Source organism: Etheostoma cragini, chromosome 14 (genome assembly GCF_013103735.1).
Source record: "Etheostoma cragini isolate CJK2018 chromosome 14, CSU_Ecrag_1.0, whole genome shotgun sequence".
In the NCBI taxonomy this organism is placed as follows: Eukaryota; Metazoa; Chordata; class Actinopteri; order Perciformes; family Percidae; genus Etheostoma; species Etheostoma cragini.
Genome location: NC_048420.1, coordinates 18,923,711 through 18,951,630, shown reverse-complemented (window position 1 = coordinate 18,951,630; position 27,920 = coordinate 18,923,711). Strand labels below are relative to the sequence as shown.

The following is a 27,920-nucleotide window of genomic DNA, read 5'->3' as shown; positions in this document are numbered from 1 at the left end:
ATAGTGCATTTCTCTCTCTGGTTGTGTGACATATAATCCCTGTGCATTATCCCATGTAAAATTGTGTGGAACCATATGGATACGGTTGTGTGGGGTTCCAGGCATGCCCCTTAAATTAATACTTATTGGTAAAGACAGTTTTGATTTTTTAATGTTCAGTGTGTAGAGGATGAAAAGTGGGCCTACATCTGCACAGGGCCACTAGAGATTTATTATGTGGTTAAAGATTTTACATACTGAGCATTTCATAGATCTACCCAGGATTATAGTTAAATAGCAAACAACTGCAAACAGACAACTGCAAATTGTCCCTGCGACAATTTTTCTCATGAGTAATTTTCCTTTTCATACTTTAAGCACATTTTGCTTAGAATTCTTACAGTTTGTTCTGTAACATAGATTTTAACTGACTTGTGATGGAGTATTTTACACGGTTGTGTTGCTACTAAAGTAAAGCACTTGATTCAATGGTAAAAACAAATGTTAATCTTTTACTTGAGCAATACAATGAATGTCAGTGTGTAAAAATAGTCCTTTTCCAAGTAAAAGTCCTGGTTTCCAAATTGTATTTTTGTATTAGCGTGAAAAATATACTGTAGATACTAAAAGTAAAAGGAATTGCTGTGGTCCAATTTAAAAAAGTGTAATACTTGTGGATCCATACATGTGTAAGCATTACTTTAATGCTGGTTAAAGTAGGGAAGCTGTACTGCAAGGTAACCAAATCTATAATATTGCATCATAATTCATTTGTAAGTAGCATAAAATGGAATTACTCCTTAATTAAGCAATTACTTAATTAATCTAGAAACCTAATTCAGTAATTATTCAATTAATTGAATACTTTTTCCAACAATTGAACTACTAACTCTAGTTGAGTGCAGACAGTTAGAAGCTACTGTCTTCAAGTTCAAGTACCTGTGTACAGGGCCAAAGTACAGTATTTGAGTTTTAAGTGAATGTACTTTATAACCTTAATTTGAATACTTTTACTTACTTTCAGGACTGTTGGTGAGGTAATGTGTGTGTATTTACACCCCACCATTTTATGTTGTATTGTTATATTAATTATAAGATTAGTTTTACTATATTCTGTTACCATACTATATAATGCAACGGCTTAGTTCCCACCACCCTCCCCACCGTTGACTGAAATCCTAAAGGTTGATCGGTTTGATCCATAGTCTATGGTTGCAAGTCTATGGTGCTGCTCTATCTGCGATGCCGCAAGTTACGCATGCGTACAGAGGGGTCCAAGGCTTCTAACTGGCGCATGCGCACTTACAAATCCTCAGAACCAGCAGCAGCAGCGGTAGCTCGGGTCAGTTCAGTCAGCAGTCATCCACGCATCTATCTAACCCTTTTCTTAAATTAGCCACTTTAAGCTTCGCGATACCGCCCCCAATTTCAGCGTCGGTACGGAGCCGCCAGGCCGGGACAGAGACGGAGAGAGAGGCCTCGGCCATGGAAGCGCTCGGACCCGGTAAGAAATTTAAGAAAATAGAAAGCGAGCGGCGGAGAGAGCGATCCGGCTGTTGGGCGCTTGTGCGCATATGCGTCGCATCACTGGGGGCCGCGGCTGCAGCGAGGCCTTGACGCTCTGACGGGAAAACAAACCGAGGTCCAGCCCGTGTGTGTGTGTTTGTATGTATGTGTGTGTGTTTATATATATATATTTGTGTGACTTTATTTACAAGGATTGGGAGCCACGTTTTGTGTTTTTACGACGTGGTTTCGGTTATCCAGTAAGTTCTGTGCTGTTCTATTTATCTGAAGAACGCACTGCTCGTCGTGTCGAGGCTGGCATTGTGTGAGTGGGGATTTAACCAGGACCTTCCTTCCTTGCTTCCTTCCTTCCGCGTCGTGTGTTTACGTTGTTTGTTCACGATGTGTTTCTCTTTGGTCACATAATATGACCTCATTCATACAAGGAAACCACACAATACCGTCGAAATATGTCAAAATGACCCACCTGTATCAAATATTTCCTGCTAAACCATCTACATTTGTACCATCGCCATCAGGAACAGTACGTCTCTTCGGGCTGCCCTCCGACCGAGATGACAGCCGAGGGCGAAAAACAAAAAAACGCCAATAAAACGAACATTACATGAGTTAAATGAGCATACTTGTGTGTTTTGTACCGTAATTTACTGGTTTTATGCGAGTCTGTCATTGGTTAACGCGCCATGCGTCTGAGAGCACAGCAGGGATGGATGGCGCTTTTATCGATCAGATCTGCAGGCCAGCTCCATATAATTCTCCTATATGATAACAAAGGCACTTATTTTGCAGCGATACATTGATCTAGAGATAATGCATGCGGAGAAGATTCGGCCATGTATACACACAGCGATACAAAGACAATGTGTGCTTACCTCCATTAAATTCTAAATAGACAAACTGTTCTTCATTTTGTATGTGCAATGCGCCCTTACATACATGAGGAATTGAGTGCAGCTTGCAAAGCAAACGCATCATAAATGTTTTGTCACGGTGAAGACATTGTTTATTTGTGTTGCATCGCTGCATGTCCACACACATTGACCACATGCTCTTAAAGAAAGGCAGGGACAATAAGACAACTAATATGCATACAGCATGCATAGTTTGGAGAGGACAATATTGTACAATTATCCACAGGTGTGTGTGAGCCACACAATCAGTGAAAGCCATTAAGGTCTTATCTATGATAACAGCAGCTGCAACATTCAACTGGTACTTTCAGGATTTCCGCTAGCCAATCAAGGAGATCAAGTATTTAATACACATTTACGTTTTATTAAAGTAGAGTGTGAATGTAGGTTTGCTATTGCAGTCATTATTTACATTAATAATGATTGATTTGAATACTGCAGGACGTTTGTAGTGTCAAACCTTTTCAAAATTCGTATTGGCCTACACTGAATACATCTTTACAAGAGTGTGCAAAACAAGTTAGGCTTTTAAGAACGTCTAACCTTCTCAACAGTTGTACTAAACTACACTTTGACAAAATCCCAATAAGATCAGATTCAATTCTGCAATCAGCAAAGTGATACAATAATGATGCTGTATTGCTTTTTAAAGTTGATAGACAAATCAATTTTACCCAACCCTGCATAGAATGTGCTGCTTAAGAATTTTTTGTTTGCATTGCAGACTTTAATTTGAAAAGTTGGCCTCTTCTGTCCACTTGTAGGAGAGTTCTTCGGAACCATGCACTTTCTGGCCTTTGCTTAAGTGTGGCTGGAATTCTTTTGGCAGAGTGCCCCAAAGGTTGAGTGCAATAATGTGATACAATGTCTTCATAAAGAAGCTTGTTTAATCTGTTTTTGTTTAGGTGCAACTGTTAGAGTGGTGTTTAGATACTACTTAAGCAGCCGACACAAATTGTCACAGGAAAGATGTAAAAAGAGGCAGAAAGGCATTCATTCACTGTAGGTGGTTTGAATTAAGGCAGTTAAAAATGGTATAACTTTAGTGAGAAATTCGTGATTGTCCCGAAATATGACTCCACATGATGACTATACAGAGACAGGTGCAGAAAGACAGAAGTCTTGATGATGATCACAGCATTTGCTATTACGCATTGATTTTATTTCAGCAGCTGTAGTGCCAGTCAAGAAATGTATCAATTGGCAGATGAACATGGACTGCAAAGGTGAAATATAGGTAAATAATAATATAATATTGCTTTTCTGATCTGTACTTATCAGTTAAAGTCAAAACCTGTTGTTCCTGAAGAAATAGTGAATAGGTAAACTTCTCTGCAGTGAAGGGTGGATAGTCCTCCCTGTGAATGGTCTTTCCCAGTAGCTCTGCCTCTTCCCCAGTCCAGTGTGGTACCTTAATCTAGGTGATTTGCAGTTGTTAGAGTAAGCGTGCCCCCTGCTCAGTGCTGTTAGTCTCTGACTCACCACCAGGCCAAGCCATCATCCTCATGCTTAGCTTGAGCCCAGCTGCGTCTCGGCTGGATCACACTGTGCTGACCAGGGAAGGACACCCGTAGCATCGGTACATCAGTAGTACAGTGCACTAGTAGTAAACCTCATCAAATGTGAGTACACAACCCCACACAATCTCACGGTTTTAAAACATTAGATCAGTGTAGAGAGAAAAAATTGAATAGTTGGACAGGGAGGCAATAATCTTTGTATTGTGTTGTGTTGCTCCTTGAAGATGTTTGTGTTCAGTTTTTGGATCCAAGCTAAAAGACACACTCAAACTACATAAGGAGCAGAACGACTTGTTTGGCTGCAGTCATCTGTCATTTTGTGTGCCAGGGAAAGCTTGTTTCACTTCCTGTGTGACTCAACATAGCTGCAGCTCTGTCTCACTTGAAGCATACAATTATGCAGGAAGCTTGCTTAATGAAGTTGGCATTCAGGACTTAATGCCAACTTTGACAAGTCTGTAGAGTCTCTTAATGTGAACTCTAGCTCTACTTAAAATGTTTAAATAAGTTTAATTAAACATTGTGAATAATAATTATAGTAAATGTGCTATATTAAACAAAAATGATTCATAAACTTATTTAAATCAACTCAGTTTGCCTTAATGCATGGCAAGGCTGCTAAAATGAAGTATAAAAAAACAAAATTTGCATTATCTAAATTTTTATCAAAATATGCTTGTGAAAAAGAAAAAAATGCTTTCAGAAAATAAATGAACAGAGGTTGTCTTCTAGATGGAAATAATGTTCTACCATGTGTAGCTAAGATTGATTTTATGTCTGCTTGCTTGTGCACTTCTCCCCCCCCAATGGCAGTTTAGCTAGATGCAACCATAAACTGTTTATTTTGGTTGTGTTTCTGAGGAAGGATGAGTTTGGGCATTTCATGTTGAGAGTGAGGCACCCTCATATCTAAACGTAGTAGTGTGGCAGCTGAGGAGGCTATATATAGGTACATCTCTGGTTTTGGTGAAAGTCAAAGAGGAAGACCTCGAACTCACTGCGCTGCTTACATAGAGTAAAACCCCTCCTGTAGTACTTTTACGTGCACCCAGTGAGCAGAGAAATATTAAAACCCATGTACAATATCCTACAATTCAACACACAGGGTATCGGCAGGTCTTACAGTCTGCCTCAGAAGGCATTAGATGATGATGAGGATGATGATATAAAGTCTTAAATGTAGTATACAAGTCATTTCTTCTTGCCTTGTGTAGACCGTAATGTTAGTTGCCTTTTGTTACTGATTTGCGGGCTGCTTAATAAATAATTCCAGGCTATAATTTCCATACTGGCTCCAGAAAACTTTAAAAATCAATTAGTCTTTTAAGCCAAAAATGTGCACAATGTTCTGATTTCTGCTTCTCCAATGTAAGGATTTGCTGTGCCTGTCTGATTTTTAGATATCTGTAAACAGAATGTTTGTATTGGGCATTTTGCCTATTGGTAAAAATGTTTTCAATATTTTCTGACATTTTACAGACTTAACTATTAATCATGTCAGATTAATTGATTATGAAAAGAATTAAATTGCATTTTATGTGGTATTGTTAAGGTCTTAAAAAGTCTCTGCAGAAACCCTGAGTACAGTAGTATGCATAAGCTTTGTAAAAGGTCTTTGTATAAACAATGTCATAGTTTGCGGTTGTGAGAATGTGAGAATTTCTTTTATCCACCCCCCACATGTACATACAACCAAAGACGGGATGTTGTATAAACAAAATTTTCCTGCTTGTAAAGCTTTACGTAGACACCCAATACAACACGCCAAAATGGAGACAAAGGAATGCACTTGAATTACTAGTGAGTTGCAATGCACTTGAAATGCTTTTGTGCCAGGTGATACGTAATGTAGAATTATACAGTCTGAGCTCTTGGTATGCCTATTGTTGCCATCAGTAACCTGGCCAGTTGGACAAAGTAGAGTGACTCATCAGAAGGTTTTTAATCCGTTGTGACAAAGAAAAATAGCCAAGCAACAAGAGCTTCTTATTCAAGACTATATCATAAGCAAAATGATGATGTAGAAAAGCTGAATGATAATATAATCAAGCTAATGGTTTGTTTTGTATGATGCTGGTGAAGGAGGATGATGAGGAGGAGGAGGAGTGGGTAGCATGGAGCAGGGGAGTTGATTTGGGCCCAGACTAGATGAGGGCATGTTTTCAGGAAGCAATGGGGAGGGTCCCAATTGTCCATGCTCTTGCGCTTCACTTGCTAACTGGAGCGTGTGGGTGCATGGAGTTCAGGAGGACCCCCGCAGTCCCTTAGCTGTCGGTTAACAAAAGCTTTAAGCAACCTTCTCCAACCTTTTACCATACCACCAACACAATGTTAGTTTAAAATTGTGTCTGTTTGTGTGTATGTGTGCATTTTAACTATGTTTTCCATTTTTTTCTTTTGTTCAAAGTTAATTTAGAGCAAAGATCCTCTTTGAGCAATTTGCAGACAATCTTGCACAGATGCATGGCAGGCCAAAACAAGAGAAACAAGTATGATTTTTGGCAGGCATCGGTGTCTCCTTCCGTCCATGTTAATGTAAATGAGCAGTGTTGATGTGTGAGATAGATTGTAATTCATAATCACTTTCACTAGAAGCTAGATGAAGCCAGAGGTCTTGAGTATATAAATGTGCTGTTTTTAACTAATGACCGAAGCGTTCAAGGTATTTTCCTCCATTGCCTGCAGCTTTATATGCTACCAGACCCACAGGCACATCACCTGTGTTAAGCACCTGTGTATGAGCATACACTGCATGTAATGTGTACGTGAGTGAGATGCATTTGTGTGGAGTGTACTGTGTGTAACGGTAATCCCAGACTCTGCGTGGCACCCCTCCATATGGCCCTGCTGCTGTCTGTCTGAGGGGAGCTAGGTCTTTGTCTCGGCAAGCGGGGTGGGCACCCTGTGTGTCTGGGTGGAGCTGGGGGCGGGCTAAAGGATAATTGGAGGTCATTGTTTTGCCAACCCCTTGTTGACCCATATAGGTCAGGGGCCAGAGTTATGTATCAATCAAACCATGTATGTGCACGGCTGGGTCTGTGAGGCTATTTCAGTGCATTCAAGCAGGTGTCATTGATGAGTTTGCAACAAGATTGGCATTACACTGCACACATTCATCTTTAAAATCTGACATTTAATGCAAAGATAAACTCTCATTGTTGCCACCTTTGTTCCCATTCAAAATAAATGCCAAACATGCTTTATTTTAAGCTTAGCTCTTTTAAGTCTATGCGTTTTCTTCAAAAGTCTAGTAGATCAAGCCTTTAAACTTTAAAATGGACCTAATTCACTATCACTCTGATCTCTGCTCTATCCAGGCCCGCCCGCCCCTCCCTCTCTGTTTCAGCCTCCGCGGCGTCCCGGCCTCGGCACAGTGGGGAAACCCATCCGGCTCCTTGCCAACCATTTCCAGGTGCAGATTCCCAAGATTGATGTCTATCACTATGATATCGACATCAAGCCTGAGAAACGGCCTCGGAGGGTCAACAGGTAAATCTTACTAACAAGTTTGAGGATAAAATGCACTTTTGTTTTCTTAGATATTGCTAATTGGGAGATGCCAATTGCATGTCTAGCTATTATAACGACATTAACAGACTGCCCAAGAGAGAAACTTGTCTCTCGGGGTTGAGAAGTTTAGACAGTGGCAAATGAGGGGAAAAAAGGAAAAAGAAGCATTTTGTTTTAACTGCATGTCCATTTTATGTATATGTTGTCACAAGAAATGTTGTTAAATTACTGTTATGCCTGGGGTTTTTGACTCACCATCCCGTTGTCCCTGTCTTCTAGGGAGGTGGTTGACACCATGGTGCGGCACTTCAAGATGCAGATCTTTGGAGACCGACAGCCTGGCTACGACGGGAAGAGAAACATGTACACCGCACATCCACTGCCAATTGGGAGAGATAGGGTTGGTATTTCAAACACCTGACGCTCTTGTCATAAGCATGTACACAAATTAATCTGTGTCTTTTTATAAATGTGTAAATGGTTTTTCACATGTAGAAAAATCAGTTACTCTAAAGGATTTATAAAGAGAGAAATGTTTTACACCTAATAACCTAACCTCAACCCAGCAATTTGTTCACATTTTAGGCGCGAGGTGTCAGGCATGTAAATGGCTTAGTGGTTTAGGTTGAGTGTTTGTGGGTTTGTAAGTGGAAGGCTGCCAGCTGGATCTGGAAAGACTGTACCAGGAATGTGAGACCACTACTGATGTACCAGGACCTCTAATGGAAGATAGAACACCAGGCTCTTGAATGCTCATGCTCTTATGCTGTTGTTTTTTTACCTGTTTATTGAAGCCTAGCTAGGCTTTTGAAATAGTTTTGATCCTCCGTTGGAGTTATTTTCAATTACTTTCATTGCTTTATAGAGAAAACCTGACACTTAGTTTTGATGGTTGACAAAACAATTCTGTAATTTTGCTCTTAAAATGTAATATCATGTTGTCTGGGTTTGGTCTGGTAGCCCTCAGAATAACAGAAATGTATCTTCAAACACTAGAATTTAATTATGAATACTGAGATCAATACTATCTGTTTTATCAGTGTTAAGCTGTTTTAGGGCAATTTTTTTTTATTCAGCATAGAAAAAAGGAAAATATAACCTAATTCTTCCCCTCTATCTCCATCATTAGGTGGATCTGGAGGTGACCCTGCCTGGTGAGGGGAAAGATCAGACGTTCAAGGTGTCTTTGCAGTGGGTGTCAGTGGTCAGTCTTCAGATGCTTCTGGAAGCCCTGTCGGGTCACCTTAACGAGGTCCCCGAAGATTCGGTTCAGGCTCTGGATGTCATAACACGGCATCTGCCTTCTATGAGGTATTAACATCACCGCTGCCTTTTCACAAACGCACCCCCCACATCTTTTTCCCAGTTATTGCTTTTCATCTTTTTATTTGCCTGTATTACTTTAATTTCCTGCTGTTGTGTGTCTTCCTGATGAAATGACATTGCAAGCAAATTATTAATAACATTTTTATGGAATTGATAACCAAAAGTTTTCATTGCACATCACTGTAACAACTGAAACACTGGGCACTGTTTTTCTGTTAACTTTGATTTGTAAATCACATTACCATAAAATTGTGACACTTGCGCATCATGAGGAGAAATCAATTCACTGCACACAGATCATTAAGTGCACATTTTCAGAAACACTTTAATACCATTTTAGGTCAATTTGCAAACCTAGCAAATATGAAATGGTCCTCCAATGCTGTCTAATCTGACTCAGAAACCAAAATGTACTTTTGAATAATTGCTATATTTCATGTATATGTCCATACTTTTTCTTTACTTTTAGATGTTAAACCCAAATACATTCCATAATAAACTAATTCTAGTATTAATTTGTCTGATTATTAAAAATGTATCTTCTTGATTTAATTTATTGAAGTGGTTCGAGTCCATGTTGATTAGTTTGGTCCATTATTCGACTTCTGTGTTTGTTCACACAGGTATACTCCTGTGGGGCGTTCGTTTTTCTCCCCTCCTGAGGGCTACTATCATCCTCTGGGTGGAGGAAGGGAGGTGTGGTTTGGTTTCCATCAATCTGTCCGTCCTGCCATGTGGAACATGATGCTCAACATCGATGGTAAGACCTCAGTTGAGCTGATCGACTTCAGCTGTGATTTAAAGTTTACTTAGTACATTAATTTAAAAGCATTCTGTATCAGGTTGATATTTTATGTGGATGTTAGCTGACCAATATAAATGTTCTCATGTCTTAATGCTCTATCCAGCAAGATTGGATGTATTTGTGTGCACAGAATCATTGATGATCAGCAATGAATTGTGATTTATTTGCACGATCAGCTACTGTGTCCTTCTATGCCTAGACCCTATCTGTAGACTTTACAAATGTTCCACTAAATACGTTTAGTGCCATTAGGGCAATTGGGTAGAAAATTGTATCTCAAGTGAAGCAAATAGGAGAGATAATTTATATATATATATATATACCTGATTTTAAGTCTCATAATTTCAACTTAGAACTTACTTCAGCAATGAAAGAAAACATGATTGGCATTGTTATAACTTTGCGGAGTTGTCACCCTCCTACTATAATATTATAAACCATGCAGTGTTATGGCATCTTATAAGCCTTTAAACTTACATCTATTACTCAAATTGAACTTCAGGGATTACATTCCATTGTCTTTACCTCAAAAATGCATTTTTTAAAACACTGTGCTCTTATCAGTCTGAACATACACTAAGTCAGTTGAAATTGTAAAACTCAGTATTTCACAAGGCATTTGGCACTAAAGTCAGTTCCTAAATCTTTTAAGAATGAAGGGGTAGTTGAAATGTTTGCTTGACACCATGACCAAATAACGGTCTTGCTCTAAAAATCTAAGTGAGTCATTGTCATGTAAATACTTTTAGAAACACAGGTCCTGATGTATTTACTGAACTGAGATAGTGTGCTTACTAGATAGTATGTTTGTTTGTATCTGCCCGGTTACATTGAGAAGACTGTGGTGTGGCTGTTGAGCTCAGGACATTCATTATGGCTGCAAGAAGGTGCTTCCAGGTCCCTTTGTTATTGCTTCTTCTCCACTCCACAGTTTGACCAGACTGCCTGTATCATTCATTCATTTAGCATGTTTGTATTGATCGACGTATATAACGGATTTGCAATTTTTTAAAATATCTGTTCTACTCCTCAGTGTCAGCCACAGCTTTCTACCGCGCTCAGCCTGTGATTGAGTTCATGTGCGAGGTGCTGGATATACAGAACATCAACGAACAGACCAAACCTCTGACTGACTCGCAGCGCGTCAAATTCACCAAGGAAATAAGAGGTACGCGCTCAAAAAAGGGGGGGGGGGGCAATGTTAACAGACGTGCACATCTTATGCACACAAGTTCTGTGACTCACTGTGTTACAAATTCCCCACAGAAATTACAGATAGGTGTGGGCCTGCAAGGCACATGCATGTTTGTTTTATGCAGTGTGTCAGAACTGAAAACACCCGCTCCTGGCACATAATCATGCTTTATACCCGCCACACATACACACAGCTTAGCCTACACCAATGCTGAACACTTGTTCTTAACCTCATGGTGACAAAGGATTGTGTTTCTCAAATCAGAAATATGTTCATGCAATTCACACAAGTACTCAGAATGGATCGTCTGAATAAAGCTTTTATTCATAACTTTCATATCTTTTTGAATGCCAGGAAATAATGCTATTCCAAGCAAATCTAGTCTATTTGTCTTCGCTGCTGTTGTAAAAACACAAAGAACCAGCAAATAACCTTGTAGGAGATAATGGGATTCTTTAGACTGTGAAATTTCAATTGCATATTTTCTACGGCAGATACCTGTAAGCTCTTCTAAATTCTCCTTTTAGGCTTTAGCTTTGAGCCAAGTTGGGACAAATGTGTAAAGGGAAACTGCACAGAGATGAAACATTATTGGCTGCCTTGTCAGCATTTGTCTTCATCATTGCTAGAAAACGACAGAGGAATTGAAGAGTACGATTGCAACCTGCTAAATTTAAAGATAATGAAATATTTCAAATTGCAGTTGTTGGGGTGACCTCTAGCTCACCCAGTAAGAGCATGCGCCCCATGTAGGCTGAGTCATTTGCAGCGGCCTGGGCCACTTGCTGCGTGTCATCCCCCATCTCTCTCCCACCTTTCCTGTCTATCTACTGCCACTATCTAATGAAGGAAAAAATGCCCCAAAAATAATCTTTAAAAAAAAGAAGAGAATTTGCGTGGTAATGCCTCTTCATGGTTTCTTCTGTAACCATTATTTCTTGTGTGTTTTTAAACAGGCCTTAAGGTTGAGGTCACACACTGTGGTCAAATGAAGAGGAAGTACCGTGTGTGCAATGTGACACGACGACCCGCCAGCCACCAAACGTACGTGCCTTTTCTATACTAATCAGTTTTTTCACCATCATATGTCTGCAAAGGCAATATTGTATGTATAGTGCAATACACCAACGGATGGTAAATATACAATTAATTTAACTTTGGTGATATTTTCCTTGTGTGTTTTTGGTGTACAGACTCGTGAACTTTGCTCACATTTTCCATTTATTCACAGGTTCCCCTTACAACTTGAGAACGGCCAAGCCATGGAGTGCACAGTAGCTCAGTACTTCAAGCAGAAGTACAATCTGCAGCTCAAATATCCGCACTTACCCTGCCTGCAAGTAGGGCAGGAACAGAAGCACACCTATCTTCCCCTGGAGGTGAGAAAGAGGCTCTTTCTGATTCTTAAATATTATTTAAAGTGCCCATATTATGAAAAAACACTTTTTGTTATTTTGTGTCTCTGGTGCTTTCTCACACGTACAAAATTGGAAAAAAACAACCAAGCTGTTTTGAGTGAGATACGGATTTCTCAATGTCCCCTGCCTTCAGTGTCTGGTTGAGCTGTTCAAAATCTCCACGGCTCTCTACACAACTAGTTGAGACAAGGTGGCTAACCGTAGCACGCTAGCGCTAGCATGCTAGCTTGTGCTCAATGACAAAACACTGCTACAACAAACAGTAGTTCAGCATAATCTACAAAATCACTACTCGCATGTCCCTGTTCTGCAGGTATTCCACAAATGTGGCCTCGTTTAGAAGACGTCTCCAAGCTAATTCTGCCTTGTACTGACCAAAGTAGGAAAAACGGTAGCTAGCTAATGTCATCATTACATAGCTACTAAGCATGTGCGACTCCCAACAAAGATGGTATAGAAGCGAGATGTCTCACTCTGTAGCTAAAACAGACCTAAACACACAGGATGAAAACAGGATCTGCAGTGTGCAGTACAACAAAAATATGGTGGTTTTTAAAAATGAAACTGTGTAAACCTATTCTGCTACAACCTCAAAATACAATTATGAACCTGAAAATGAGCATAAAATGGGCGCTGAAAAAAGGGTTTGACAGTCATACCATGACAGGTAACATTCTTCTTTTTTAATTCCCCGCTGTTCCTCTATTTGATTTTAGTTTAATTAATCAAATGTTTCTTCCTGCTCTTTAGGTCTGTAACATAGTAGCAGGCCAGCGCTGTATCAAGAAACTCACGGATAACCAGACATCTACCATGATCAAAGCTACAGCTCGCTCAGCCCCCGACAGACAGGAAGAGATCAGTAGACTGGTGAGTTTCCCTCTCGGGGTGGGAGGAAGAAAATCCATCAATGACCTTTATTTCAACTCGTAAGCCACTAAGGTAGCCCTTTTTTGACGGGGACGTCGAGGAGCTGTGGCAGCTGGCATTTTCTGGATTTTTCTCTTCTGTTTTTAAAATTTTAATTTCTCTTTGTTTCCCAGGTCAAAAGTAACAGCATGGTCGGGGGCCCGGACCCTTACCTGAAAGAATTTGGCATTGTGGTACACAATGACATGACAGAAGTGACAGGGCGTGTTCTCCCAGCGCCCATGCTGCAGTATGGGGGCCGGGTGAGTACAGACACAGGGCGGGACTGTGGCAGGGTGAGTACTGGGCAGGGGCCGCACTCTGGGGGCGCAAAGGGTGGGGGGGCATCAGAATGAATGCTGGGACAATGGGGGGAGATCCCGGTTTGCAGAGGTCGCTCACCAAAGGGTGTTCAAATTGATGATATGATTTGATTTTTAACAATTTAATGAACTGGATTTCTAAGCAAATTTGCAATGGATAAATATTTAAAAATAAAATAAAATGGCTATACTGTTATGTGAAAACATTAGCTCAAACTGCATAGTTGCAAAGTGGGAGAAGCTACTTCAGGCACCCTTGGTTCAGGAAGAAAAGTCATTTTATTATCTCCGTAGACAGTATGAGGTGACAGCTTGGATGGACAAATATCCCCAGTTGAATCATTCGTAAGATAAACTGTGTTTAGAAAATATCGTTTTTTTGTGTGTTTAAAAAAGAAAAAAGTTGCATGTACAAGCCTGTGTACAAAAAAACGTGTGGTGAGAAGTTAACTACAACTCCCAAGGTGCATTTCTGTGAACATACAGTATACAACATGTGTGAAGTGTGCTGTAAAAGCTTAAGCTTACATTGTTGTACTGATACAATCTGCACCTTAAATGAACTCACTCGGTTTCGACAGCGGCCGAGGCTCATGGGTCTATTAGTATTTACCTTTTTCTAAACTAAGGGACAAAACATGTAGACGCCTGCATAACCAGTACCTCCTACAATTTTGCAACTATATATACAGTATTAATTAATGCAGGTAGTGACAGAATTTAACTTAAATATATGCAGACCTGGAACTTGCCCCATGTAACAATGTTATGGTGCATCTCTGCAGTCTGAACAGTGCATCTCTTTAAATACTCTTTCCTTTGAGTGACACAGCTTCTAAGTATGTAAATATTATAGTGCACGTACAGTAAATGAAGGCATTCTGTAGAGCTGTAAGTGAAGGAATGGAAATGAGGACTTAAAGAAATTACTGCAGACTGCTGAGATTTACCCACTGAATCTCAAATCAGCATTTGCATCCAACTTGTCACCAGAAGACAAAACTGGGAGCATTTTACCTGGACGAGAAATACAGACCTTTGACTCTGACATTTACTTGTTGTCGGGCATAGAGGCTGAATTGGGATTCAAGGATTGTGTGTAAGGGGAACAATGTTTGTGCTGCCACAGGAGGAAGATAAGACTCGAAGCCACCCAACATTAAAGTAAAACATGTCTAAAACATTTACTTTTAAATCCTTTGTCTTTTTCTCCTATCTAATAATGTAAAAAAGGGTAATTATAAATACTAAAGCCACTAGAATATAGCACCCCATTCAGAAGCAGTATGCAATGATTCTGCTAAGATAAGATGAAGCTTTAATGATCCCTGTGGGGAAATTGGTTCAGTGTATGGGCCAGCTTTTACTCTCTGCTAAATTTACAACAGTTCTTAAAAGAATTACAGCGTATTGTTGCTTGGAAAGTGAACAAAAACTCTCATGTTCCACTGCCAAGCTTAAATCCTACTACTGGCTGCCTGAACTATGTTAGTTAATTTACCCAACATCCTATCCAACTAACTACCACTCTTTCTGAAAGGCTTGGCCACTTGCCTGCTGGGACATCGAGTCTAATCGGCTTCCAATGAAATGCCCTTAAATGTAAACTGAAAGCTTTTCTCATTGAGAAACAGCAGTCTGTCCTGTGTAACATGCACTGTGCAGTTGTTTTTTTAATATTAACAATTTGTAATAATTTATTAGGTAGTTTATAAATTCTGCAACTTGGATCATGTTAAAGATTTCTTTGAGACAATCTTATAATGAGATGGAGAAGCTCGTTTCTTGGCACACACTCAAAAGCATTTCACTGTAGTCACTTGTTTTGGAGAATAAAAGCTCCTAACGGCCTTTGGCAAATCTTGCTAACTTATTTAAAAGACACTGTCTTTTGAATTTGTATTCACAAGCACACTGGGAAGTAGGGGCACTCCCCTAATGGTCTTCCGAGACTTTAGATACATTACTCTTGTTTGCTGTTGATGTCAGGACTCCTGATATGGGAAGCTGTAAAACCAAGAAATTGATGTGCAATAAGAAAAAAGCATTCCACTCTCCAAAATATGTCAGTGTATGTAAGATTAATATTGAATGCACAGGATACCATGTCACACAGAACATCATAATACAGTAAAACAATTTTAAAGCCATTCAATGGGTATAAAGTATCAATGTGTATAGAATATGATGATTTATTTTGTGTCAAGTCAAACTAACAATGTGCAGTGTCTGTATGCCAGCTGGGTGGGTCTTTAATTAGGGGTGGGAAAAATAATCGGTACTTAGATGCATCACAATTCTCTCTAGAAAAATTCAATGTTTGATTCTGATTTTTAATTTATTTCGTTTAAATATCTTTTAAAAAATGTGTTGATTTTTATTTAAAAGTTACTGTGTTCCGACATGTTCAAATCAGGAAAAACCGGATGGATGAGATAATAAACAACTTAGTGTTTAGGCAAGAGTGCAGGAAAAAAACACAAATGACCAAAAGGAAAAAACAAAACAAATTTTGTATATGTATATATTAACGTGACCTTCTTTATCACATTACATCTGACCACCTCATGTTTCATGGTCTAAGAAGCCAATTCTCCACCTTTTAAACATGACTGAGCCTCTGACATGGAAGATTACTGTGAGAGAAGGGGACTTTCAGAAGCATGACTACAAAATAAAAAACCCAGTTGACAAAACACCTCATTAAAATGAGTGTGTGTGACAAATGTATGTCAAAATCTAACCAATTAAGATTTATATGTATATTTTTTAAATCATGCATGGAAATGTACATTAAAAAATTGCATTGATCGTCTGTTCTAAGGAATCGAATCGTTGGCTTCTGAGTCAGAATCGTGAGGTGTCAAGAGATCCCCGCCCCTACTTTTAATGCATTAGCTTGTCTGATTTTGATGTGTAATGTTGTCTGTCATATGCCATTATGTCGTTACTGTACTGTATGTATAATCAAAATTTGGTTTGGGCTGTTGTACCTTTTGTATTGGCTCATCCAACCGGGGGGTTGACTAAGAGAGTAGGGACTATCTCCGCAGAATAAAACCGTGGCCACGCCCAACCAGGGCGTGTGGGACATGAGGGGTAAGCAGTTCTATGCAGGCATCGAGATCAAGGTCTGGGCCGTAGCCTGCTTCGCTCCGCAGAAACAGTGTCGAGAGGACCTGCTCAAGTGAGTGATGGTATCAACTGTTGTGTGTTTGGTAGGGATCGACCACTATGAATACTGATGGCGATTATCAGTAGTTACTGAAATCGATATTTGGAACCAATATGCATTTACAGTGAAAATAAATCTTAAAGTCAAAATTAGGATTTTTGAATGTTAAAAACTCAAAACATTGTTTAAATGCTTTAAGCAACTATTTAAAAATTAGAAACTTTCAACATAATACATAGTAAAAGATAGTCAGTCAGTCAGTCAGTCAGTCAGATAGTGTTTTTGGTGGTGAGTGAAACCGAAGTAGAGAGACAGACGCAGCTGTGGTGGAGCAAAAGTAATGCACTTCTCAATTAATTACCTGTATCGGTTATCAGGCAAATAAAACACAGATGCAGATAATATGCAAACTGCCCAAAAAAATGGCATAACAATCGTCCAGGGCCGTTAATCGGTCTATCCCTGGTTTATAGTGAGGCATGTCCCAGAAATGTACTTGAGAAAGGATCGGGGAAAGTGACAAAACAAGGCAAAAATCTTTTACACATTGTTTTGTTTTTTTAGGCCATTGTAATAGCGTGGCTCTTTCAATGGAAATGTCTGTTGGCCACTCGGTCTACCACTTAGGTCCAGACTGAAATTTCTTCAACAACTTTTGGATTGATTTAGGGCTGCAGCTAACCATTACTGTCAAAGTCTATTTAATCTGTTGATTATTTTCTCAACTAATTAATTTTTTGGTCTATAAACTGTCAAATGGTTAAAATGTTGCTCAAAAAGCTGCGTGTATGGCTGTAGACTTTTTAAGTTACAACCTGCAATGACAATGGACGTGCATACATTTAGTGATCTAGTCTATCCAGTCTATTTAATTTCTCCCTGCTATACTAAATTTCATTACATATAGTCTTCTTTTTACTGCTGCTTTCTGATGAGCGTTTAATGCTTTCAAAAGGAGCTTCACTGACCAGCTGCGAAAGATCTCTAAGGATGCCGGGATGCCCATTCAAGGCCAGCCATGTTTCTGTAAATACGCCCAAGGCGCTGACAGTGTGGAGCCCATGTTCAAACACCTCAAGATGTCTTACGTAGGTCTGCAGCTGATTGTGGTCATCCTGCCCGGCAAAACACCAGTCTATGGTAAGTAATTGAAATTCATAATTTGGCATTTCAGTGAATTTGTCTTTTTTTGGATATCAGTAGGATCTCATATGTAGGAATCGAACTTGATTCTACAGGTATTTAGTCTGTTGTTAAACATTTTGTGATATTGATCATGGTCATCTCCGTTTTTGTCTACAGCTGAAGTAAAGCGAGTGGGTGACACTCTCCTTGGCATGGCCACTCAGTGTGTGCAGGTGAAGAACGTAGTAAAGACGTCCCCCCAGACCCTCTCTAACCTGTGCCTCAAGATAAACGCCAAGTTAGGAGGAATCAACAACGTCCTGGTGCCTCATCAGAGGTCAGCACCGATTTTCGGAAATTATTTTGTCCAGATGGGAGTCTCTAATGCTTTTTGGCTTTGAATGTTGTAGATTGTTCAGATGCTTTTGGAATACAGATGGTCATCTGGTAATCATGTGGTAAAGAGCAATTCAATTTGAAGTAATCTGAATCATTTTCATATAAATTCTCATCTGGTGCCTAAGATCTAATAATCTCAAGGGATATTTTGTCAGTGTTTTTTCTTTGTTCAATGATATTTGGTTCTTTTCTTAACTGTCCTCGTTTAATTCTAAACTAAGAACAGCACTACTGAGAAATATGATGACCTAGCCTGTGTTGCAAAGTCTTTATTTTACCTGCAGTTTTTTTGTGTGGATAAAATTAAATTTAATTTATCCCAAGATAAATTGCAGTGCAGCTGTTGTAAAAACAAAGTACAAATTTAAAAGTCCAAGATAACAATAACGTGTAACTGTTGTGTCCTGTTCTTGGTTCAGGCCCTCTGTGTTCCAGCAGCCAGTTATCTTCCTGGGTGCGGATGTCACACATCCTCCAGCAGGTGATGGGAAAAAGCCGTCCATTGCGGCGGTTGTGGGCAGCATGGACGGCCACCCCAGCCGATACTGTGCAACGGTGCGAGTCCAGACGTCTAGACAAGACATTTCCCAGGTAAAAGCATTCTTTTTGTACTTATTAGTGGAAATAACATTTGGATTTTGTTATTCATAAGCTACTCAAATTAATTGAGTAATTCCTTTTAATTCAGTCTGTTGTATCTAAGATTGAATGCATAATTTGGCATGATCCAATCTGAATTTAAAATGGTGTTAAATTACTAATGATTATTAATATAAAACTTACCTTACAGTTTCAATGGTTTGATTTCCATTTTTGTCGTTTGTTTTTTATATCAATAGTTAGATAGATCGATATGCATGCACACACAGGCCCAAATACACACATGTGCAAACAGAAGCTTTAAACAGACCTTTTGGATGGAGAGATGTGGGAGCAAGGATGTTGCCTCACAGGATGGCATCCTGAGCAGTTGGGGGTTCAGTGCCTTACTCAAGAGCACATCAGCAGTGCCCCTGGTTAACTGGTAACTTTCCAGCTACCAGTCCACACTCCAAACCTGGACTGTATAGGGACTAGAACCAGCAACCCTCCGGTTCCCGAGCCAAGTACCTACGGAGTGAACTAGATCCAAGATGGCATTGTCAAAGGTGTCCTCGGCGTGTTGTTTTGTCTTGTTTTTATTGTTAATTCTGTTTTCTCTGCACACCGTTACCAGGGATATTTCGTTTTGTGTGTTCACTGTGCAACAAACTGGACAAACTTCCTTTACTGGTAGGGGAAAACTGAGACTTTTCTTCATCTTCCGTTTTGTTCTTTATGGAGACATGGCTGTGTGCATTGATACCGGACTCTGTGCCGCAATGGGTCAAACTGACCAAGTCGTGGTCCACCTTATTTCTACATCCAGGCAGAATTAAAACATTCAAAACTTAAAATTGTAGTGACATCTAAGTGAAGCTATGTAGAATCTTAGCGTGTAATTCGACTGTACAGACTGGGATGTTTTAGGACTACTGTCTGAATGAGTATACAGAGGCTTTGACGTCACGCCTCTGCTTCTGGGGGGACTGCAGTATACCATCACCAAAGACAATCATGGTGTACTTCTACACCACCATCATCACCTCCTCCATCTGGTATGCTGCTGCCAATGCCAAGGACAGATTGCAGAGTATCAACCACTCTGCTGAGAAGGTGATTGGCTGCAATCTGCCATCCCTCCAGGACCTGTAAACCTCGAGGACCCTGAGCCGGGCGGGAAAGGTTGTGGCTGACCCCTCCCACCCCAGACACAATCTCTTTGTGTCACTCCCCTCTGGCAGCAGGCTTCGGTCCATCAGGACCAAAACCTCACACCACAAAAGCAGTCTCTTTTTGACTGCAGCTGGTTTCATCAGCAACTCCCGGGACCCCCACTGTCTCTATCCAGATCTACTCCACATTATGCCTTACATTAAAACAAATCCTTATTATCCTATCTTACAATACTTTATTTTATATTATGTCTTTTATACTTTTCCACTGTGTTTATTGTTATGTACCAATCATCAAGTCAAATTCCTTGTATGTGCAAAATTACTTGGAAATAAAACAATTTCTGATTCTGATTCTGGAAATCAGTGCCCTACTCCCCCTCCTCCGTCTCATCAGGAGCAGCTCTTCAGCCAAGAGGTAATCCAAGACTTGACCAACATGGTGCGCGAGCTGCTTATCCAGTTCTACAAATCCACACGCTTCAAGCCCACACGAATCATCTATTATCGTGGTGGTGTGTCTGAGGGACAAATGAAACAGGTGAGAGCTTGGCAGTATTTGGCATAGTTTCACCAGTTGTTCTCAAACTTGTCTCCACTTTATTTGTGCCATATTTCTGGCAGTAATGGGAGCTCTTATTCAGAATGAGAAGAAGCTGTCTTATGGATGTATAGAAAGATGGTTAAGAGAGAGACAATAGAAACTGACTGAAATTCTTTGACAAGGCTCAACAGGATGTGTATTTGTTTTATTTTTACCTCATAGTTATCTTAGATATTTTTATATTACACTCTTTACATTCACACTCTTTCCACTTTGCATTGCAACTACACAATTTCACTCAAGATAAATAGTCTTATGTGAAAGATGATATGCTGCTTTAGTCCAAAAATGGTGACTAGGCTACAGAAGAATTATATGCAATAGAACTACATCAAGACAACATGTTGCATAGGATACTTTTCAAGTATGTGTGTGTCTTCTTTTGTATTTTCAGGTGGCGTGGCCGGAGCTGATAGCCATCAGGAAGGCCTGTATCAGTCTGGAGGAGGATTACAGGCCGGGCATTACCTACATTGTGGTTCAGAAACGGCACCACACTCGTCTATTCTGCTCTGACAAAGCTGAGAGGGTCAGTAGAAGTTGACTCTAATATGATGTGTGGTATTTAATAGTTTTTCTATTGTGCGAGTCTTTAGTATGATCTAATTGTTCACCCCCTGCAGGTTGGAAAGAGCGGTAATGTCCCAGCAGGCACCACTGTGGACAGCACCATCACACACCCGTCTGAGTTTGACTTCTACCTGTGCAGCCATGCTGGGATTCAGGTGAGGTACACACGTCCACACACTTTTCCCAGGTTTCCTCAAAAGCTGTGTGGTAAACTTAAATGTTTACATTTTATAAAAAAGCTAATGCAACTCTGCAGTGTGTCGAGCTCTCTCTAGTTCTCCTATTCTCGGGTGTGTGTTTGTGTGAGAGAGAGAGAGAGAGATTTGGCACATTTACACTGCATATAAATCATGGTTACAACCTATATTTCAGTGGAAGTCATCTTCAAGGGTACAGCAATGTTGCTCTGTGGTTGCCATGTTAAAGATGCTTAATGACAAACACATGATTTGGATGCTTTTTTGGCCCATCAGATTGTTATTTAAAGTGATACACTACACACAAACTCTTTTCAGAATAAAACATGTGTCCCCTGTACATTTAAAAAATGGATGTCAAATGTGGCTGCAAACAGACACCTGCAGTGGGTTGAGTATTTGCGTCTTGCTCTTCAATTTGGTCATCAGATTAATATAGTGCACTTTATGACATCACATGCAATTACTAGAAACGTATTGACGTGTAACGTGTTTTGTCCCATCTTCCATCAGGGAACCAGTCGTCCCTCCCACTACCACGTCCTGTGGGATGACAACTGTTTCACTGCCGATGAACTGCAGCTCCTCACCTACCAGCTGTGCCACACCTATGTCCGCTGCACACGCTCCGTTTCCATCCCAGCACCGGCCTACTACGCCAGGCTAGTGGCTTTCCGAGCCCGCTATCACCTGGTGGACAAAGATCATGACAGGTGAGGCAACCCTAGACATCTATGGTTCCAAATTGCTCTTGCTGTTGGATCCGAGCCTCATGGAACTTGGGATAGTGTTCTTTTAACTGTTTTCTAGTTTGGATATGTATGTTGCACAGAGCAGCTCGTCAAATTTTGATGTCACTGCAAAGAACTTTATACATTTGTATTAAAAAGTGTTTATAAAAAAATTCTGCATTATCAATGTAGGAGAGATGGAAGAGAAAGCATAACGCTAGGCCTGTAGAGGCATATATGTTTGCGGAGGAAAGCAACTGAACCACTCAACCTACAAAGCTGCTGATTCTTGTTTTCATCCCTGTAGCCTCTATCTCCTGCATTTCTGTGATATGATATAATTCCCGACCGTCATAGTAAACTCTTGTCTTTCTCCGTCTTGCAGTGCTGAAGGAAGCCACGTGTCGGGCCAGAGTAACGGGCGGGACCCCCAGGCGTTGGCCAAGGCAGTTCAGATCCACTATGATACCCAGCACACCATGTACTTCGCCTGAGCTAAAGAGCGCGTCAGCCAGTCCACCCGCGGATTCCTTTTCTTCTTCTTCTGTATTTTTATCTATGATTTGCCAGTCTCTCTTTTCCTCACCCATATCTCTTTCTTGCCCTTTGTAATCTGTCTCTTTCTCTTCACAATCACTCTACAATTTCTGAATCTGCACCCATGCGGCTCTTGGACGGGGGTATCTGCTGCGTCTCAATGTCATGCAGGTTTTTATTTCAAGGAACAATCTCCAACCAGCGTTCCAATCGAGCCGCCTCTCAAACCAGCAATCCAGCACTGCAAACCCTGAGGGTTTCCAATGGAGAAAAAAAACGATGAAAAAACAAAAACAAACCATACACACACATACTACAAGTTGAGCCATTATTTTTGAGTTTGTTTTTGTTTTTTCTATTTGAATGTCTGCACTCTTGTGTTTTGTAAGATACACTGAGCAAGGGAGTGGACTGGCACAATGTGTCAGCACAGCTCTTTAGCTCTCCCAGCTAAGCAGGACTCTTATCTACTTTTACCTCAAAGCCCCTTTGGGCAAAATCTGTCACAAGGTCTTGGGTTTATTGGGTGGTTGGGAGGGAACTCTACATGAAAAGAGATGAAGGGGAGTTGACCTTTTGAGAATGATATATATTTTTTTCCTTTTTATGAGCGTGTGTTTTAACTTTTTCTCCTTTTTATGGTCTTTAACAAGCGAGGTGACCTGGGTGTCCATGCCCATTACTATTTTCCTCCCATCTTATAGCGAAGATTACGCAAGTCTGTATGTATGTATGTATGTATGTGTGTGTGTGTGTGTGTGTGTGTGTTTGTGTGTGCATCTCTGTATATACATGTACTGCTGTATGAGTGTGTGTGTGTGTTTTTGTGTGCATGTGTGTTTCATGGCAGGCCACTGAATTGTAAAGGGAAATCAAGGAGATAACTGCTGTAAATGCCTCAGATTTGTTTTTATATTCACACATACAGTACATATAAGCATATATTTACATCTATAGAGCAATTTTGAGACATATGACTTAAACAGGCCTCCTAGAGGCTGGTGTGGGTATTTGTAGCAGTCCTGGGTCACTTATCAATTGAAATGCTTTGAGTTACATTTTGAACGTGTGTGTTAGCTTCCTGCTAGTGCATGCCGGGTGGGATTTGCACCTTTTTTAGGAGCCAGCTGTTCTTTTGTGACTCAGCATCCTTGAATCCCAGAAAAAAGCAACTTAATCCATTTCAAGTAGTAAATGAAGTCAGGTCTGACTGTGTAGCAGTGGTAACCGTGGTCTGGCCTGTGACTGGCTCAGCATTGGGACCTGTTGAATGGCTATGGTCTTTATCAGCTTGTTGTCTGTGTGAAAAGCAGGATCTTAATTTTCTTTGGACCTGATTATCTGAAAGATTATATGATGACACTGCTGGACGTATTTCTGTTTTTTTTTTTTTTTTTTTTTGAATTAGTTTAAGGGCAGGAAACCAACGTAGTTTTTTGAGGTCTCCTTTGCTAATATTGGCCAATTCATTGCACTGACCCGGGACGCTAGGCAAGCAACAGAGGGCACTCTCAATCTCTCTTACCTTTATGCATTTATACATACGAATCAACAAAGCAGATTTGTAAAAGTTTAATATAAGATGTTTTGTGGTTATCTTAAAAACTGTTGTTTAGAATTAGAAGTTTACCATTGATGTTATCGTTGTTGTCAATGTTGTTACTATTGTGATGAAATTTTATGGTCGGCAGCAAAGCCGGTTTATAGTTATTAGTGCAACTTCAGGAATAGACTTCAGTTGTTGAGCTGCAGGTTAGGGGGGCAGAGCTTTGGGTTGGACGTTTGTTTTGTTGTATTCTGGCTAATGGTGAGAAGAAGTAGGCCCCATGTTGGATGAATTCATGCTTCCTGTGTAGGTTCTGATGCGAGTCAAAGTTAGCTGTAGGTTTGAGGTATTTTGTAGCACTCCAGCATATCTGCTGCTGTGTATATCACTCAGCTGGTATCGGTTGGTTTTGCTCAGATGGATGGAGACAATCAGGGATTGTAATCAGAGTGAACCTAGATTGAGGGATTTGTTTAAAAAACTGTTTGTGATAAGCAATGAGTTGAATTTTTAGACTTTAAAAAAATGGTTTCTATTACTCTGTGTGTATTTGAAGTATACCCACCTTAAAGTATCTGCTATTTGACTGTGTTTGTTTCATATTTTGTATGCGTTTTTAACACTGGATTAAATTAATTGACAATAAGCATAAGCACTGCCCTTGTGCCCCCTGTACAAACACTTGTCAAACTGTTAGAATGGAAAACATATTGCCATCTGTGACGTGCTGTGGTGACAGTTGCACAAGTGTGGTGCCCCGTTGTGTAGCGATCAGATGAAGCTGTAGGACAGGAGAATTTGGAGAAACAGTCGACATGCACGCCTCATCAGGAGGGGACAGCTCAGTGGAAACCCTTTTGTAATAAACCACCCGTAAAGCAGCAGGTTTACTATGAATGAGTTTGAGCACCTGCCTGTTGAAGGCGTGCGCGTTGGCATCGGCCAGGACCGGAGAAGCAGGAAACGAGGGTGGCTAGTTCGGGGGCTTGGGAGGGTGTTGTCCAGGCATTGCATGCAATAAGTTTTACTCTTTGTTTAAAGGGGTCAGATCAGTTTTTAAAACATGCACTAGTTTTACCAAGCGGGCTGGGATTAAATATTCATCTGGCATCTCTAATGGGGAATGATTTAATGTTTTGATATCCTTAACTATATTTGATCATTAAACCTCCAGCATGAATGATCACGTCCTGTTGGTAACATGACATTTCAAAGCAATATTAACCCAGTTAGTTTTCAAATGTGGAAAAAAAAACGAAGCTATAATTCTACTCATTGTGGTTGTTGGTCTCTCGCTATTGTGTATCTGTACTTTTATTATTTTTTATTTTATTTGCTTGTATCAATCAGTGGGAATGTGCATTTGGTGGAATAGTTATGTAGTTTTAGACAATTTTCTTTTAAAGTAACAAAATGTAGACTTTGCTCGCCTGCATGCCAGAGTATTGTCCTTTTAAAAAAAATTTAAATAAAAAAAATAACTTTTTTTTTTTTTAAATCATATTTATTATGAGAAAGGAAAAATATAAAGCTTTTTTGGGGGGGGGGCAAATGTTTATCAATTTAGTGCGACTGTTTTAGGCTAGCAATATTTGTCCAGTCTCTCTAAGATGCATTTAAAGATTCCTACACAAATGTCAGTAATTTGGGAGGTACAAGCTGTTTTCTGAGGGGAGGGGGCCCAGCTCTTTGCGTCGTGTTCAATTTCAAACGAGGTACTTTCTTCAAACGTGGACCCGTTAAAGTCCGGACCCCTCTCCTCTTGCCAGGTTACCATTTTGTCTCCTCGTTCCTGGTTTGTACCTGTGGCCACGCCTCTTGGTAGGGGCTCTCCTGTCTCCATGGCAACTCTGCTGACCTATCACAAATGCACTTCCTCTTTGTGAAGGGGTCCCCATGGCATCAAGGGAGCAGGATTACCTCTTTTTAACCTTTTTAAAAAAAGATCATAATTCTTTCTGTGCCCCGATAGAGAGCATGAATTATTTTTAAATTCCTCTCACTTTGATATATTGTTATCTTAAAGGATTTGTAATTTGACATTGTGTATTGTGTATTTTCATTTATTTTTTCCCTTTTTGGTTCCTTTTTAGGGGTTTGTTATAGCTCTGCTCTGTTTTTTTTTTCTGCTAGTGGTCTCTGAAGCTGTGTGTGATTGTCTAATAGCAATAGAATTATAGAATTGGAACATTCCAATTCCGTGAATGGAACGCTCCGATTCTGTGAATGAATGGAACCCTTTCTGACCAGTTGTGAGAGGGTGGGGCATGTTTTACCTCTGCCCCAACAGCAGAGGGCCATTCACTCTGTATTATTGCTATTTTGTGACTTTTTTTTTTTTTTTTTTTTTTTTTTCTTAGCCTGCAGGGAATTCTTGTGTTAATGTGCAAAGTAATAAATTGGTATTTTATGCCTATAACAGAGCTGGTGTTTTCTCGTCATTGATGACAGATGGCGTGTCATGCTAATGAAAGGGGGGTTCTTGCAGTGTGTCCTTTTTATAGAGCTAGTGACCAATTAACACCAACATCTCTATGTATTTTGTCACTAGATGGCATTCTTTGCCAAGTTAAATGGGATCACAAGATTAATTAAAACATAAACGGGATCTTTCCATTTTCTCAACTCGATATCTTAGAACAGCTGAATGACACATGAAGATGTCTTATGTTCTTACACACCTGTGTTTTCTTTCCTTGTTTACCAGTGTGGATAGAGTCGAGCTGAACTTCTTTTTCAAGAATTGCTAAGAACTTGTTCTTACTCTTTGCACTCGGTGTGTGTGGGCCTCAGAGGATCTATGGGCTTTACTGAACTACCCTAGAACTAAAATGTTAGTTATATTCTGTAGCTCAGGGCCTTACCTAGACATGTAAAATGTATTTATGTTAATAACTCATGCAGCAGCTTGAACTGTGAATAAGTTACATTTTACATCCTAGCAGGTACACAAACAATCAGTCCGTAAACAAAGTCCACTGAATTCACATAAAAGTAGGACAAGTATTAACAAATTATCCTCATACATTTTTCTTTTTATTATATCATTACCAGCAGTCCACTTATGTTTGGGCTGAAAATGTGAGGAAAAAAATTAGCTTTCCCTATAATATTTGATGTGAATGTAGGGTAGGCAGTGGTTCAAATATGTTTGGAAAGAAACACAAAGATTTTCCCACAGCACAACAATTTATTATTAAACAAAAGAGCAATCGACTAAAAATGAGCATTTGATTGAGAGCTCTTGTCATCTTTAAACCATTTAATTAGTTATCTATTTATACTGATTATCAAAACAATCTTGCTGGTGGCAAAACTTATTGAAAAAATAAAAAATGAGAATATTTTGTCTTGCATTAGTCCATAAATGGTTGTAACTTAATTTTCAATATTAAAATTTGATTTAACATTTAAGACTTGACCTGGTTATCCTTTTTAGAAAAACATTTAAGAGATTTCTCACTAAATATTCCACTTTTCCACGTGCCTTTGGATACAAAGCTGTGGTTGTTGTGTTGAGCACGTCTCTCCCCTCCTGGTGCCTCAGGTAAAAGAGCTCATGCAGTCAGCTGGTCGGACCTCTGGAACAAGGGAATGCAAGGAATTTCCAATAATTTCAATATTTTTGTATGTAAAATGAACAGGAACAAACCTCATTTACCCCATTTGTGGTGAAATTTCTCTTTATTATAATCAACATCGGGCCGCAATAACTGTAGCGTAATGTCCCTGCTACAGGCACACACCTACATCTGTCTGTTTATTCATTCAGCCTGGATAGCCGTCATTGGTATGTGTCACTTTCCTCTGCTTCCCTTTGTGTATCATCCCCTCTACTCTCCTGTTTCCTGTATAGCGG

General features: G+C 39.9%; 1 protein-coding gene across 4 annotated transcripts; it reads left to right on the top strand.

Annotated features, from left to right (window-relative positions):
* The first annotated feature begins 1,293 nt into the window (after positions 1-1,293).
* Positions 1,294-26,482, top strand: ago4 (argonaute RISC component 4). 4 transcript variants are annotated; one of them, XM_034891870.1, is made up of 19 exons: positions 1,294-1,483; positions 7,255-7,426; positions 7,727-7,847; positions 8,577-8,758; positions 9,397-9,533; positions 10,612-10,746; positions 11,730-11,817; positions 12,005-12,152; positions 12,942-13,061; positions 13,235-13,396; positions 16,462-16,610; positions 17,554-17,738; positions 17,901-18,060; positions 18,542-18,713; positions 20,244-20,417; positions 20,875-21,009; positions 21,104-21,205; positions 21,761-21,960; positions 22,364-26,482. In XM_034891870.1, exons 1-19 carry the CDS (start codon positions 1,465-1,467, stop codon positions 22,470-22,472), a joined length of 2,670 nt encoding a protein of 889 aa, XP_034747761.1. In that variant the 5' UTR covers positions 1,294-1,464; the 3' UTR covers positions 22,473-26,482. The 4 variants fall into 4 exon arrangements, with proteins under 4 accessions (XP_034747761.1, XP_034747764.1, XP_034747762.1 ...); XM_034891873.1 differs by having other exon boundaries at positions 1,465-1,483; positions 16,477-16,610; positions 20,274-20,417; XM_034891871.1 differs by having other exon boundaries at positions 1,465-1,483; positions 16,477-16,610.
* Positions 26,483-27,920: the final 1,438 nt, after the last annotated feature.